This window comes from Anomaloglossus baeobatrachus, chromosome 8 (genome assembly GCF_048569485.1).
Source record: "Anomaloglossus baeobatrachus isolate aAnoBae1 chromosome 8, aAnoBae1.hap1, whole genome shotgun sequence".
Classification (NCBI taxonomy): domain Eukaryota; kingdom Metazoa; phylum Chordata; class Amphibia; order Anura; family Aromobatidae; genus Anomaloglossus; species Anomaloglossus baeobatrachus.
The window spans coordinates 109,113,785-109,127,746 of NC_134360.1; the positions used below are offsets into that span (position 1 = coordinate 109,113,785).

Here is a 13,962-nt window from a genome sequence, read left to right on the forward strand (position 1 = left end):
TAGGTACACTGACTGTTTGCTAGTATAATGGCTTAGTTTAAAAAAGTTGGAGTGTGCAATGCAGGCAGACATGCTGCAAATATCTTTCAACTAGTTTGAGTAGACAAAAGTCCAATAGCCACGTTTAGGATGCCACTAGGTACACTGACTGTTTGCTAGTATAATGGCTTAGTTTAAAAAAGTTGGAGTGTGCAATGCAGGCAGACATGCTGCAAATATCTTTACAATAGTGTGAATAGACAAAAGTCCAATAGCCACGTTTAGGATGCCACTAGGTACACTGACTGTTTGCTAGTATAATGGCTTAGTTTAAAAAAGTTGGAGTGTGCAATGCAGGCAGACATGCTGCAAATATCTTTACAATAGTGTGAATAGACAAAAGTCCAATAGCCACGTTTAGGATGCCACTAGGTACACTGACTGTTTGCTAGTATAATGGCTTAGTTTAAAAAAGTTGGAGTGTGCAATGCAGGCAGACATGCTGCAAATATCTTTCAACTAGTTTGAGTAGACAAAAGTCCAATAGCCACGTTTAGGATGCCACTAGGTACACTGACTGTTTGCTAGTATAATGTCTTAGTTTAAAAAAGTTGGAGTGTGCAATGCAGGCAGACGTGCTGCAAATATCTTTACAATAGTGTGAATAGACAAAAGTACAATAGCCACGTTTAGGATGCCACTAGGTACACTGACTGTTTGCTAGTATAATGGCTTAGTTTAAAAAAGTTGGAGTGTGCAATGCAGGCAGACATGCTGCAAATATCTTTCAACTAGTTTGAGTAGACAAAAGTCCAATAGCCACGTTTAGGATGCCACTAGGTACACTGACTGTTTGCTAGTATAATGGCTTAGTTTAAAAAAGTTGGAGTGTGCAATGCAGGCAGACATGCTGGAAATATTTTTACAATAGTGTGAATAGACAAAAGTCCAATAGCCACGTTTAGGATGCCACTAGGTACACTGACTGTTTGCTAGTATAATGGCTTAGTTTAAAAAAGTTGGAGTGTGCAATGCAGGCAGACATGCTGCAAATATCTTTACAATAGTGTGAATAGACAAAAGTCCAATAGCCACGTTTAGGATGCCACTAGGTACACTGACTGTTTGCTAGTATAATGGCTTAGTTTAAAAAAGTTGGAGTGTGCAATGCAGGCAGACATGCTGCAAATATCTTTCAACTAGTTTGAGTAGACAAAAGTCCAATAGCCACGTTTAGGATGCCACTAGGTACACTGACTGTTTGCTAGTATAATGTCTTAGTTTAAAAAAGTTGGAGTGTGCAATGCAGGCAGACGTGCTGCAAATATCTTTACAATAGTGTGAATAGACAAAAGTACAATAGCCACGTTTAGGATGCCACTAGGTACACTGACTGTTTGCTAGTATAATGGCTTAGTTTAAAAAAGTTGGAGTGTGCAATGCAGGCAGACATGCTGCAAATATCTTTCCACTAGTTTGAGTAGACAAAAGTACAATAGCCACGTTTAGGATGCCACTAGGTACACTGACTGTTTGCTAGTATAATGGCTTAGTTTAAAAAAGTTGGAGTGTGCAATGCAGGCAGACGTGCTGCAAATATCTTTACAATAGTGTGAATAGACAAAAGTACAATAGCCACATTTAGGATGCCACTAGGTACACTGACTGTTTGCTAGTATAATGGCTTAGTTTAAAAAAGTTGGAGTGTGCAATGCAGGCAGACATGCTGCAAATATCTTTACAATAGTGTGAATAGACAAATGTCCAATAGCCACGTTTAGGATGCCACTAGGTACACTGACTGTTTGCTAGTATAATGGCTTAGTTTAAAAAAGTTGGAGTGTGCAATGCAGGCAGACGTGCTGCAAATATCTTTACAATAGTGTGAATAGACAAAAGTCCAATAGCCACGTTTAGGATGCCACTAGGTACACTGACTGTTTGCTAGTATAATGGCTTAGTTTAAAAAAGTTGGAGTGTGCAATGCAGGCAGACATGCTGCAAATATCTTTCAACTAGTTTGAGTAGACAAAAGTCCAATAGCCACGTTTAGGATGCCACTAGGTACACTGACTGTTTGCTAGTATAATGGCTTAGTTTAAAAAAGTTGGAGTGTGCAATGCAGGCAGACATGCTGCAAATATCTTTCAACTAGTTTGAGTAGACAAAAGTCCAATAGCCACGTTTAGGATGCCACTAGGTACACTGACTGTTTGCTAGTATAATGGCTTAGTTTAAAAAAGTTGGAGTGTGCAATGCAGGCAGACGTGCTGCAAATATCTTTACAATAGTGTGAATAGACAAAAGTACAATAGCCACGTTTAGGATGCCACTAGGTACACTGACTGTTTGCTAGTATAATGGCTTAGTTTAAAAAAGTTGGAGTGTGCAATGCAGGCAGACATGGTGCAAATATCTTTCAACTAGTTTGAGTAGACAAAAGTCCAATAGCCACGTTTAGGATGCCACTAGGTACACTGACTGTTTGCTAGTATAATGGCTTAGTTTAAAAAAGTTGGAGTGTGCAATGCAGGCAGACATGCTGCAAATATCTTTCAACTAGTTTGAGTAGACAAAAGTCCAATAGCCACATTTAGGATGCCACTAGGTACACTGACTGTTTGCTAGTATAATGGCTTAGTTTAAAAAAGTTGGAGTGTGCAATGCAGGCAGACATGCTGCAAATATCTTTACAATAGTGTGAATAGACAAAAGTCCAATAGCCACGTTTAGGATGCCACTAGGTACACTGACTGTTTGCTAGTATAATGGCTTAGTTTAAAAAAGTTGGAGTGTGCAATGCAGGCAGACGTGCTCTGCAAATGTCTTTGCACTAGTGGGACTATAGCAAAGTCCAATAGCCACGTTTAGGATGCCACTAGGTACACTGAGTGTTTGCTAGTATAATGGCTTAGTTATAATGAGTTGGAGTGTGCAATGCAGGTAGAGGTGCTGCAAATATCTTTGCACTAGTGGGACTATAGCAAAGTCCAATAGCCACGTTTAGGATGCCACTAGGTACACTGAGTGTTTGCTAGTATAATGGCTTAGTTATAATGAGTTGGAGTGTGCAGAGGACAGGAGGGTACAGTGCCAGGATTGTGGGGTCTGGGTAGAGGAATGGAAGCCTGCCTTTCTATTCCCTCCTAATAGGGAAATGCAGGGAGGAAATCCCTGACCTTGGCTACACAGACGCTGTCGTTGTTTTCAGGACCTGTCACCTTAACTCTGACCCTGCCGGTTTGAGCCCTTAAAAGGACTGCTAGAAAGTGCTCTCCCTATGCTGTCCAGCGCTGTGTATGGAGCGCATACAGCTGTATCGGCGATAGGACTCAGGAGGACGGAGCTGCGACAGTGATGTCTGACACCAAAGACGCAGAAGAGATAATGGCGTCCTGGAGGAAAATGTCCGGTTTTATAATGCAGGGACATGTGACATGGACATCCTATCACACATGCCGTTGCTTCTCTGGCTAAAAGTCCACTTAGCTGTGTGTGTGTCTGGGATTGGCTGACATGCTGGCCCGCCCCACTACACGCGCGCGCTTAGGGAAGGAAGACAAGGAAAAAAAAAAAATGGCGATCGCCATTATACAAACAGCAGTGATCTGAAGGCGCTGTTCACGCACACTATACACTGAAATGTCATAATAGTGTGATTCACAGAGTGACTTACACTATTACAGCAGAAACCAAGCTAGGATTTAGCTGGTTTTTTGCTGCTAGAACCGTTCTCGAATGTTTCTAGAACTATCGAGCTTTTGCAAAAAAGCTCGAGTTCTAGTTCGATCTAGAACAGGCCCCAAAATCACTCGAGCCTAGAACTGGAGAACCTCGAACCACGAACCGCGCTCAACTCTACCCATAACATCTGCGCTCTGGGATTCTTCCTCCACGTCGTATTCCCAAAGGTGGAGCATGAGTAATGCGAGGCACAGTCACACGAAGGTCCCCATGAGTTGACGGTCTAGGGTGATGGTGAACATTGGGGCCAGAAGGACCAGGGGCCGCCAGCGTTGGGGGTTTGGTGGTTTTCTTCTCACTGGGTAGTAGTTTTTTCCACTGAGGCTTGATGGTGAGAGCCTCATCAGCTAGAGCTGCAGCTTCCTCCACAGTGGCTGGTCTCCTTTCATGCACCCATTCCCGGATCTCAGCGGGGCACTTGAAGTAAAACTGCTCTTTTAGGAGGACCTGGAGGACGGTCTCCAAGGTTAAGGCCTCCTCTGCCTCCAACCAACGATGCCACAGATGTTTGAGTTTGTGGGCATACATCTTGAAGGACACTTCCTCATCACATGCTAAAGTACGGAACTGAGTCCTGTAAGTGTCTGGCGTTACAGCATAATGTTCTAGAATAGTCTGTTTAATATCCGCATACTCACAGTTCCACCGAGGGCCCATAGCTCTATAGGCTGCAGCAGCTCCACCCTCTAAGAGCCCAACCAGATGCCGGACGCGCTCCCTTTCTGGGACTTCCATTAATCGACACTGATGCTCAAAGTCCTGGAAGAAGCCCTCAATGTCACCAGCAGCCTCATTAAACTGCTTGAAGTCTTTGCGGGACACCCTGGGAAGTTCCCTCATGATGGGTGCTGGGGTTACAGTCTGTCTGGAACCTCTCGCGGCTTCCACAGCGAGCTGCTTATCCAGCAATGCCATCTCCTCCATCCTGCGCTCCTTTTCTTTAGCTCCACGCATGACCTCCATCTTATATTCTATGGTGGTCTCCTCTCCCAGCAAGGCCATCTCCTCCTCGTACCACACAACCCATTGACTTTTTTGAGTATTTACCTCCGGCTCCCGTCTTTGCTCCCCTTGCTGTGGAAATTGTTCCTCGGTGCCATCTTGCAGGCAAGCGTTTTCCAATGCCTCAATTAGTTGCTCCTTAGAGAGTCCTTTGTATCCGACACCTAATTCACGGGCCTTTGTTTGTAGGCTCACCACAGTCCAGTTCCTGTATCCTGAGGTTCTGGTTTCAGACGTTGATTGGCCGTTGTCCTCCATTTCTTCTGCTCTGATCCCGCCGCTGCCACCAGTTTGTGATGGGGTGTACAGCAGAGCAAGGAGAGACAACAGGCCGAGGATGATCCAACAGGTTTACTAACAGGAATACAGGAACAGCACACGACAAGTCCAAATAAAACAGATTCGGGGGCACCTCCCGATAATCCAAAGTGCCAGATCACGACGTAATAGTCCTTTTCAGAGTCCCAGAAATCCCACACAATCCACTGGACGGCGAGATCTGTCCACAGAATCAGATCTCGCTCCCTTCCTCTTCAAAACTCAGCTCCCAACTAACTGCTCTAACATGTTCTTCTCTCCTGCGATCAGCCCCTTAGGTGGGCACACCTCCCCCTGGCCATTTGATGCATGAATGGACTTTAGACTGCTGGCTCTGTTCTGTTTACCAAGTTGTAGATTGGAGAAGTCCCATGCTGAGAAGAACAATATATATATGCAACCCCCACCAAATCAATGACAATAGCTACTGCTGAAGCCTGATTGCAATATGATACAGGCTGGGGATGGGGGAAGGTATGGTCACTTACATCCCAAGACTTAGTATTACAGCAAATACAGTGAGAAGGCAAAACACATCATGACATACGCTTATAGACATAGATACACAGACAAATGTACAGACATGCTGACACACACAGAAAAGCACACATACACATAGGCAGACACAGACATACACACACGCATGTACACAAATGCAGACAGGTGCACATAGACAGACACCTGCACATATTCACACAGACACGCACACATAACTAACCACGCAGACAGACGCATGCACACATAGACATGCACACAAACACGTGCACATATATGTAGACATCCAGCAGGTAAATACATGCACAGACATGCACACATACGTAGACACAGGCACACACACACGCACACATATGTAAACATGCAGACAGGCAAACACATGAAAAGACCTGCATACATATGTAGACAGAGGCACATACACAGTCATATGTAGACATGCATTCAAGGAAAACACATGCACAGACACACACGCATATGTAGACATAAGCCTGCTTTACACGCTGCAATGTATCTTACAATGTGTCGGCGGGGTCATGTCGTAAGTGACGCACATCCGGCATCGTAAGGTACATTGCAGTGTGTGACAGGTACGTGCAAATGCGATTGAATGGTAAAACGTTCATCGCATACACATCGTACCTGTCTCTAGAATTGCACGTCAGATTGTTCATCGTACCCGGGGTAGCACACATTGCAGTGTATAGACACACACATATGTAGACATGCAGACAGGCCAACACATACACAGACACGCACACACATGTAGACACAGCCACACACACTCATATGTAGACATGCAGACAGGCAAACACATTCACAGACACACACACATATTTAGACACAGGCACACACTCATGCACAGACACGCATACATACATAGACACACAGGCAAAAGCCTGCACACACTTTATGTGGTGTGTATGTAATGTGTGTACATGGTGTGTGTACATGGACATACATGTAGGTACATACATGCACACAGAATACAGCAAATACAGGCCCAAATACATAGACACACAGGCATATACAGTACATGTACACACACATGTACACAGATATATACTCATTCATATAAACAGACATAAATATACACAAACATACACACATATTAGAGGAGTTGTTACCTTCCCCCTGCTGGTGTCCGGATCGGCCTGCAGGCTCTATTACAGATCCTCTCCGGTGGGAAGCTGCAGTACAGGGCGCACCGCATGGCGTCACTTTTAGCAGATACGGTGTCTGTTAACTGTGACATGGCCGGGGCAGCACACGAACAATTGCAGGCACAGTGCAGCCATGGCCGACACAGACCGCCCCGACACAACTGGTGGTGGAGCCGCCTGGGGCCCCCTGCCCTAGCAGCCAGCACTGCATACTCATCTCTCCTCGCTGTTGCTCCTCGTTCGCCTGCTGTCTGTTTTCTGCACACCTCAACACAGTGGCGACTGGCGCGCAGTAGTTACGCTGTGCTGAGCTGTCAGAGAACAGACACCAGCAGGACAATGATGAGAAGGGAGCGCTGAGCTCGGTCTCATCATTACTAGAGTTGAGCGATGTTCGAGGTTCGCCAATTTCATGTTCGAGCGATTTTGGGGGTGCTCGAGATCGAACTCGAACGCAAGCTTTTTGCTAAAAGCTTGACAGCTCGAGTTACGTTCGAGAAGGGTTTGATCAGCAAAAATCCTAGCTAGTTACTAGCTGGCTTTTCACTGTAATAGTGTGAGTCACTCTGTGATTCACACTATTATCAAATTTCAGCGTATAGTGTGCGGGGGGGCACGTTTAGATCAGTGCTGCTGGGATGATAATAATAATAAGTAATGGCATAAAAATCTGCATATCAATACAAATAATAATTGTATATATATATCATATAGTAAGCAGAAGTGTGACTACAATATAAGAACCAAATCGCAAAAGGCTGAACAAACTACACACAAAAAAGAGGCGATCATATGGTTTCAACATATTTTTATTGTTATTGTGATGCAAAGAGGTGAAAGGGGTAGGGCAAAAGAATTACATCACCGCAGTCAAAAAGGTGATCACAATCTACTAATTGTAGATACAAAAAAAAATGGTTGTCAAATTGGAACAGTGCCGGAGATAGCCCAAGATAGACCAATATACAGAGTAATATACTCAAAACTCTGATGCACAACAGCAGCTCTGAAAAAAAAAAAAAAAAATATATATATATATATATATATATATATATATATATATGTATATATATATATATTTCTCCTACATGTGTGTATAAGTAGAGACCAACAATGTATAAACATGTGTCAGTAAATCCAACAGAAAAATAATGGATAGTCTACCCCCTCCTGAGCAGAAATCACTGGTATCAATAAATGTAATACACTATGTACCCACGAAAGCAGTGGAGACCAAAGCAACAACAAAGGAGCATATTATTCATGGACAGATACTACAATAGAGGGCTGTATCTATCATACATATCATGCATCAAGATTAAAGGACAACAGACCTCTACAAAGTAGACCTCAAATTAGGTCAGTACAAGCTCCAATAGTAGAGATGAGGTCCAGTGCTGATAGGGGCACACAATACCACAAGTGCTCGGGGGGATAGAACATCCAAACCATAACATGCAGGAGTACAATATTGGAAGGTAGAGCCACTACATCATATAAAGATCAGGGGCGCCATGCACTGTTCAGCAGGATAGGAATATACAAAGCCACATTACCTAGATGTATATCGCTGCAGAGGGAATGCGCTCGATGCGCATTTTGGAGGAACACTATCCATTAGACTAGACTATCCATTATTTTTCTGTTGGATTTACTGAAACATGTTTATACATTGTTTGTCTCTACTTATACACACATGTAGGAGAAATATTATATATATATATATATATTTTTTTTTTTTTTTTCAGAGCTGCTGTTGTGCATCAGATTTTTCAGTATATTTGAGTATATTACTCTGTATATTGGTCTATCTCCGGCACTGTTTCGATTTGATATAACCATTTTTTTTTGTATCTACAATTAGTACATTGTGATCGCCTTTTTGACTGCGGTGATGTAATCCTTTTGCCCTACCCCTTTCACCTCTTTGCATCACAATAAAAATAAAAATATGTTGAAACCATATGATCGCCTCTTTTTTGTGTGTAGTTTGTTCTGCTGGGATAATGGCGATCGGCAATTGTTTTTTTTTTCCCCCTAAGCGCGTGTGTAGTGGGGCAGGCCTGCATGTCAGCCAATCACAGACATACACACAGCTAAGTGGTCTTTTTTGCCAGACAAGCAAGGGCATGTGTCATAGGCTGTGAATGTCACATGTCCTTGCAGTATACGGCCATTTTCCCTCACGGCACCATTATCTGCTTTCTGCGTGTAGGTGACAGTCACCACTCACACAGCTCCTGTCGCTGCTCCGGCTGTGTACGCTATACACACAGCGCTCTACAGATTAAGGACAGAAGTTTATTTCAGCCCCTTTCAGGTCCGATTTCCTGGGGCTCAGAGCCATAGGTGACAGGCAGGTCCGTGGAAACGCTGTATACAGCTTCAGATAACAGCGTCTGTGTACCTAAGCTCAGGGAATTCCTTGCTGCATTTCACCATTAGGAGGGATAGAAAGTGAGGCTTCCTTTCCTGTCCACTGACCCAGAGAACCCGGCCACTGTACCCACCTGCCCACTTTTGCCACGCTATTTTTACAGCAAACAGTGCTGAAACTTAGTGGCATCCACAAAGTGTCTGCTATACTCCATTGTTGTCCCACTGGTGCCAAGCAATTTCCAGCACCTCTGCATTCTACCCTCATGCACATTTTGCTATGCTATTTTTATAGCAAACAGTGCTGAAAATTAGTGGCATCCACAAAGTGTATGCTATACTAATTTAGTGTCCCACTTGTGCCAAGCAAGTCCCACCACCTCTGCATTCTACCCTCATGTACATTTTGCTACGCTATTTTTTTAGCAAACTGTGCTGAAAATTAGTGGCATCCACAAAGTGTCTGCTATACTAATTTAGTGTCCCACTGGTGCCAAGCAATTTCCAGCACCTCTGCATTCTATCCTCCTGCCCATGTTTGCTACGCTATTTTTATAGCAAACAGTGCTGAAACTTAGTGGCATCCACAAAGTGTCTGCTCTACTAATTTAGTGTCCCACTGGTGCCAAGCAAGTTCCAGCACCTTTGCATTCTACCCTCCTGCCCATGTTTGCTACGCTATTTTTATAGCAAACAGTGCTGAAAATTAGTGGTATCCACAAAGTGTCTGCTATACTAATTTTGTAACCCACTGGTGCCAAGCAAGTCCCAGCACCTCTGTATTCTACCCTCATGCACATTTTGCTACACTATTCTTATAGCAAACAGTGCTGAACATAAGTGGCATCCAAAAAGTGTCTGCTATACTAATTTTGTGTCCCACTTGTGCCAAGCAAGTCCCACCACCTCTGCATTCAACCCTCATGCACATTTTGCTACACTATTTTTATAGCAAACAGTGCTGAAAATTAGTGGCATCCACAAAGTACCTGCTATACAAATTTAGTGTCCCACTGGTGCCAAGCAAGTCCCAGCACCTCTGCATTCAACCCTCATGCACATTTTGCTACGCTATTCTTATAGAAAACAGTGCTGAACATAAGTGGCATCCAAAAAGTATAGAAAAGAAAACGTTTTCAGCTCACCTGACACCCAAAGCCACGAAAAATTCTGGGGATGCACGTGGTCCGCTGGCAAGTCCAAGCCAGCTAGCAGACAACACTTGGAAAGGGAGAAATGGACCCAGCACCGATTCAAAATATATTAAAAAGTTTTTCTTTATTGATGCATGGTTAAAAATTTATATGAAGACCATAATGAAAGATGTAATGCATAGCACTTAACGCGTTTCGGACTCCATAAAATTGAAAGCAAAAAAACTAGTCCTTAATCATAAGTGGTCTATGTCTGGTGATCGATGGGCTTATATAGTGGTTTTTACCTGGACAGAGGAATGGAACGGAAGTTCAAGAATTAGTCATGCATGGGTGTGTGTTCTGCATATGCTAATTAGATAAAAGAAAAAATGTATGTGTGGTGATGGAGATTCTATACTGTGGTATATATGTTTGAAGGGATATGAAAAAAATATTATTGAACCTTCTAGAGAAGGAAGGAAGAAGAAGAAGAAAAAGGATATATATATATATATATATATATATATAAGAAAATGATATTTTTTGGGGATTAACTAATTAATGAATATTATAAGGGATGATGGACGAATAGGGAAAAAAAATAATATATATATATATATATATATATATACACATTATATATATATATATAATTTCCTTTATGTAGTTTCTTTATTTATATTTACAACGCTAATAAATTGTGTCGAAAAAAAGGGGGGGAGAGGGGGAATGAATAAATGTAAAAATTGTATATATATATATATATATATATATATATATACAATATACATACATGTATACTATGTACAGTGCCTACAAGTAGTATTCAACCCTCTGCAGATTTAGCAGGTTTGATAAGATGCAAATAAGTTAGAGCCTGCAAACTTCAAACAAGAGCAGGATTTATTAACAGATGCATAAATCTTACAAACCAACAAGTTATGTTGCTCAGTTAAATTTTAATAAATTTTCAACATAAAAGTGTGGGTCAATTATTATTCAACTCCTAGGTTTAATATTTTGTGGAATAACCCCTGTTTGCAATTACAGCTAATAATCGTCTTTTATAAGACCTGATCAGGCTGGCACAGGTCTCTGGAGTTATCTTGGCCCACTCCTCCATGCAGATCTTCTCCAAGTTATCTAAGTTCTTTGGGTGTCTCATGTGGACTTTAATCTTGAGCTCCATCCACAAGTTTTCAATTGGGTTAAGGTCAGGAGACTGACTAGGCCACTGCAACACCTTGATTTTTTCCGTCTTCAACCAGGCCTTGGTTTTCTTGGCTGTGTGCTTTGGGTCGTTGTCTTGTTGGAAGATGAAATGACGACCCATCTTAAGATCCTTGATGGAGGAGCGGAGGTTCTTGGCCAAAATCTCCAGGTAGGCCGTGCTATCCATCTTCCCATGGATGCGGACCAGATGGCCAGGCCCCTTGGCTGAGAAACAGCCCCACAGCATGATGCTGCCACCACCATGCTTGACTGTAGGGATGGTATTCTTGGGGTCGTATGCAGTGCCATCCAGTCTCCAAACGTCACGTGTGTGGTTGGCACCAAAGATCTCGATCTTGGTCTCATCAGACCAGAGAACCTTGAACCAGTCTCTCTCAGAGTCCTCCAAGTGATCATGAGCAAACTGTAGACGAGCCTTGACATGACGCTTTGAAAGTAAAGGTACCTTACGGGCTCGTCTGGAACGGAGACCATTGCGGTGGAGTACGTTACTTATGGTATTGACTGAAACCAATGTCCCCACTGCCATGAGATCTTCCCGGAGCTCCTTCCTTGTTGTCCTTGGGTTAGCCTTGACTCTTCGGACAAGCCTGGCCTCGGCACGGGTGGAAACTTTCAAAGACTGTCCAGGCCGTGGAAGGCTAATAGTAGTTCCATAAGCCTTCCACTTCCGGATGATGCTCCCAACAGTGGAGACAGGTAGGCCCAACTCCTTGGAAAGGGTTTTGTACCCCTTGCCAGCCTTGTGACCCTCCACGATCTTGTCTCTGATGGCCTTGGAATGCTCCTTTGTCTTTCCCATGTTGACCAAGTATGAGTGCTGTTCACAAGTTTGGGGAGGGTCTTAATTAGTCAGAAAAGGCTGGAAAAAGAGATAATTAATCCAAACATGTGAAGCTCATTGTTCTTTGTGCCTGAAATACTTCTTAATACTTTAGGGGAACCAAACAGAAATAACATTCTTTTTTGCTGCAGTGCATTTCACACTTCCAGGCTGATCTACAGTCCAAATGTCACAATGCCAAGTTAATTCCGAATGTGTAAACCTGCTAAATCTGCAGGGGGTTGAATACTACTTGTAGGCACTGTATATAAATGTAGAAATAGAAAAAAAGTCTTACTTATTATGTATAGATGTAATCTGTTTGTATTGCATTCTTTCAATCCCATTATTTGTGTAGATTAATTAAATATTTCGGTGTAAAAAGTGAAAAATAAAAAATAATAAAAAATATTTTTTTATATATATATAACAGTATATATTATATTATTCCGGAATAAATGATGCCAATACTACTTTATATGGGACATGGGATATTTGTATGAAAAAATAGCATATTTGTATATATTATATCTGTAAAGGAAGAGGGAGAGAGGGGGGGGAGGGGAAGATTATGTGCGTTAAGACACAAGTGAAATGTTCAGTGAAGATAAAGGACAAGCATATGGTAGGTTGAAGCAATGAGTGTCCTGAAGGTATGTGCTAGTATAACTGAATAACAGTGGGTAAATATGAAATATATATATATATATATTGTGATATAATCACTGGTACTATGCTGAGAGGGTTAAGGTGTGTTACCTGGGCCGGCTCTGTTGTGGACAGCTAATGAGATAGGTGGGACGGCTGTTCACCATATCTCCACCTCGGGGTGTGGTCCCAGGAATGAAAGTCAGGCCTCTGGACACACTCAGGGCCCTGCACTGAAGTTCCTGTGCTGGAGGAAGTAGCTGGGTGTATTGATGGGTGGAGGTAAGGAAACAGCATCTGAGAAGGCTCTGCAGCGACTTGTGGACTGAACATAACCTGAAGGGCTGAGGTTTGGGAATGTACCTGTTTTCCTGCCTGTACATGCCATGTGATGTCCGTACCAGCGCGGTGCTTTATGAAGTGGAATAAAGCAGGCTGTGATCTTAAGAAACTGTGCCTCCTATGTCTACCTGAAGCCCTCATGCTGAGCGAGTAACCCCCTATGTTGCAAGGTGCAACGTCACATATGGTGTCTCGAATGCGGGCATGCGGTCTGGTTGCTAGGGGCAACGCAGCCTGGTTGCTAGGGGCAACGGCCTAGGACATGTTTCTGTGGATACGGACTGCTTGCGGTGGATCGGCGGGTCCACGAAAATTTTTTGACGCGGTTTGCGGTGGATCGGCGGGTCCACGAACAGGGACAGCGCTCTCAAGCACCTGGTGGTGAATCAGCAGGTCGTTGGGGACCCGTGCTGCAGTGGCGAGAGTCCAGCGACTGGAGATTCCAGGCCAGCCGGAATTGCAAGGCCCTGCTTGGTGAGCAGTGATACACCACAGGCTGGAGATCCTGGTTGTACGGGCAGTACAACCCGGAAAGGTTAGTGGTTCTCTAACCCCCCCCCCTGTCTTTGACCACCGGGTATTACCCATTGGAGCGCCCCTCCTGTTCCTCTTTTCGTTGCAGCATGGAGGAGCTCCTGAACCAGCTGCTGCAGAGCCAGCAGCACCAACAGCATGTGCCTGGAGGTCCAGTGACAGCAGTGGGGGC

At 43.4% G+C, this 13,962-nt stretch overlaps 1 protein-coding gene across 1 annotated transcript in view; it reads right to left on the minus strand.

Moving 5' to 3' along the window:
* CEBPG (CCAAT enhancer binding protein gamma) overlaps nt 1-13,093 on the minus strand; it is a 169,858-nt gene extending 156,765 nt beyond the window's left edge. The window contains exon 1 of the mRNA XM_075321946.1: nt 13,026-13,093. Coding sequence (XP_075178061.1) covers nt 13,026-13,081 — 56 coding nt within the window. The 5' untranslated portion in view covers nt 13,082-13,093. The remainder of the gene's footprint in view (nt 1-13,025) is intronic.
* Between the last annotated feature and the right edge of the window lie 869 nt (nt 13,094-13,962).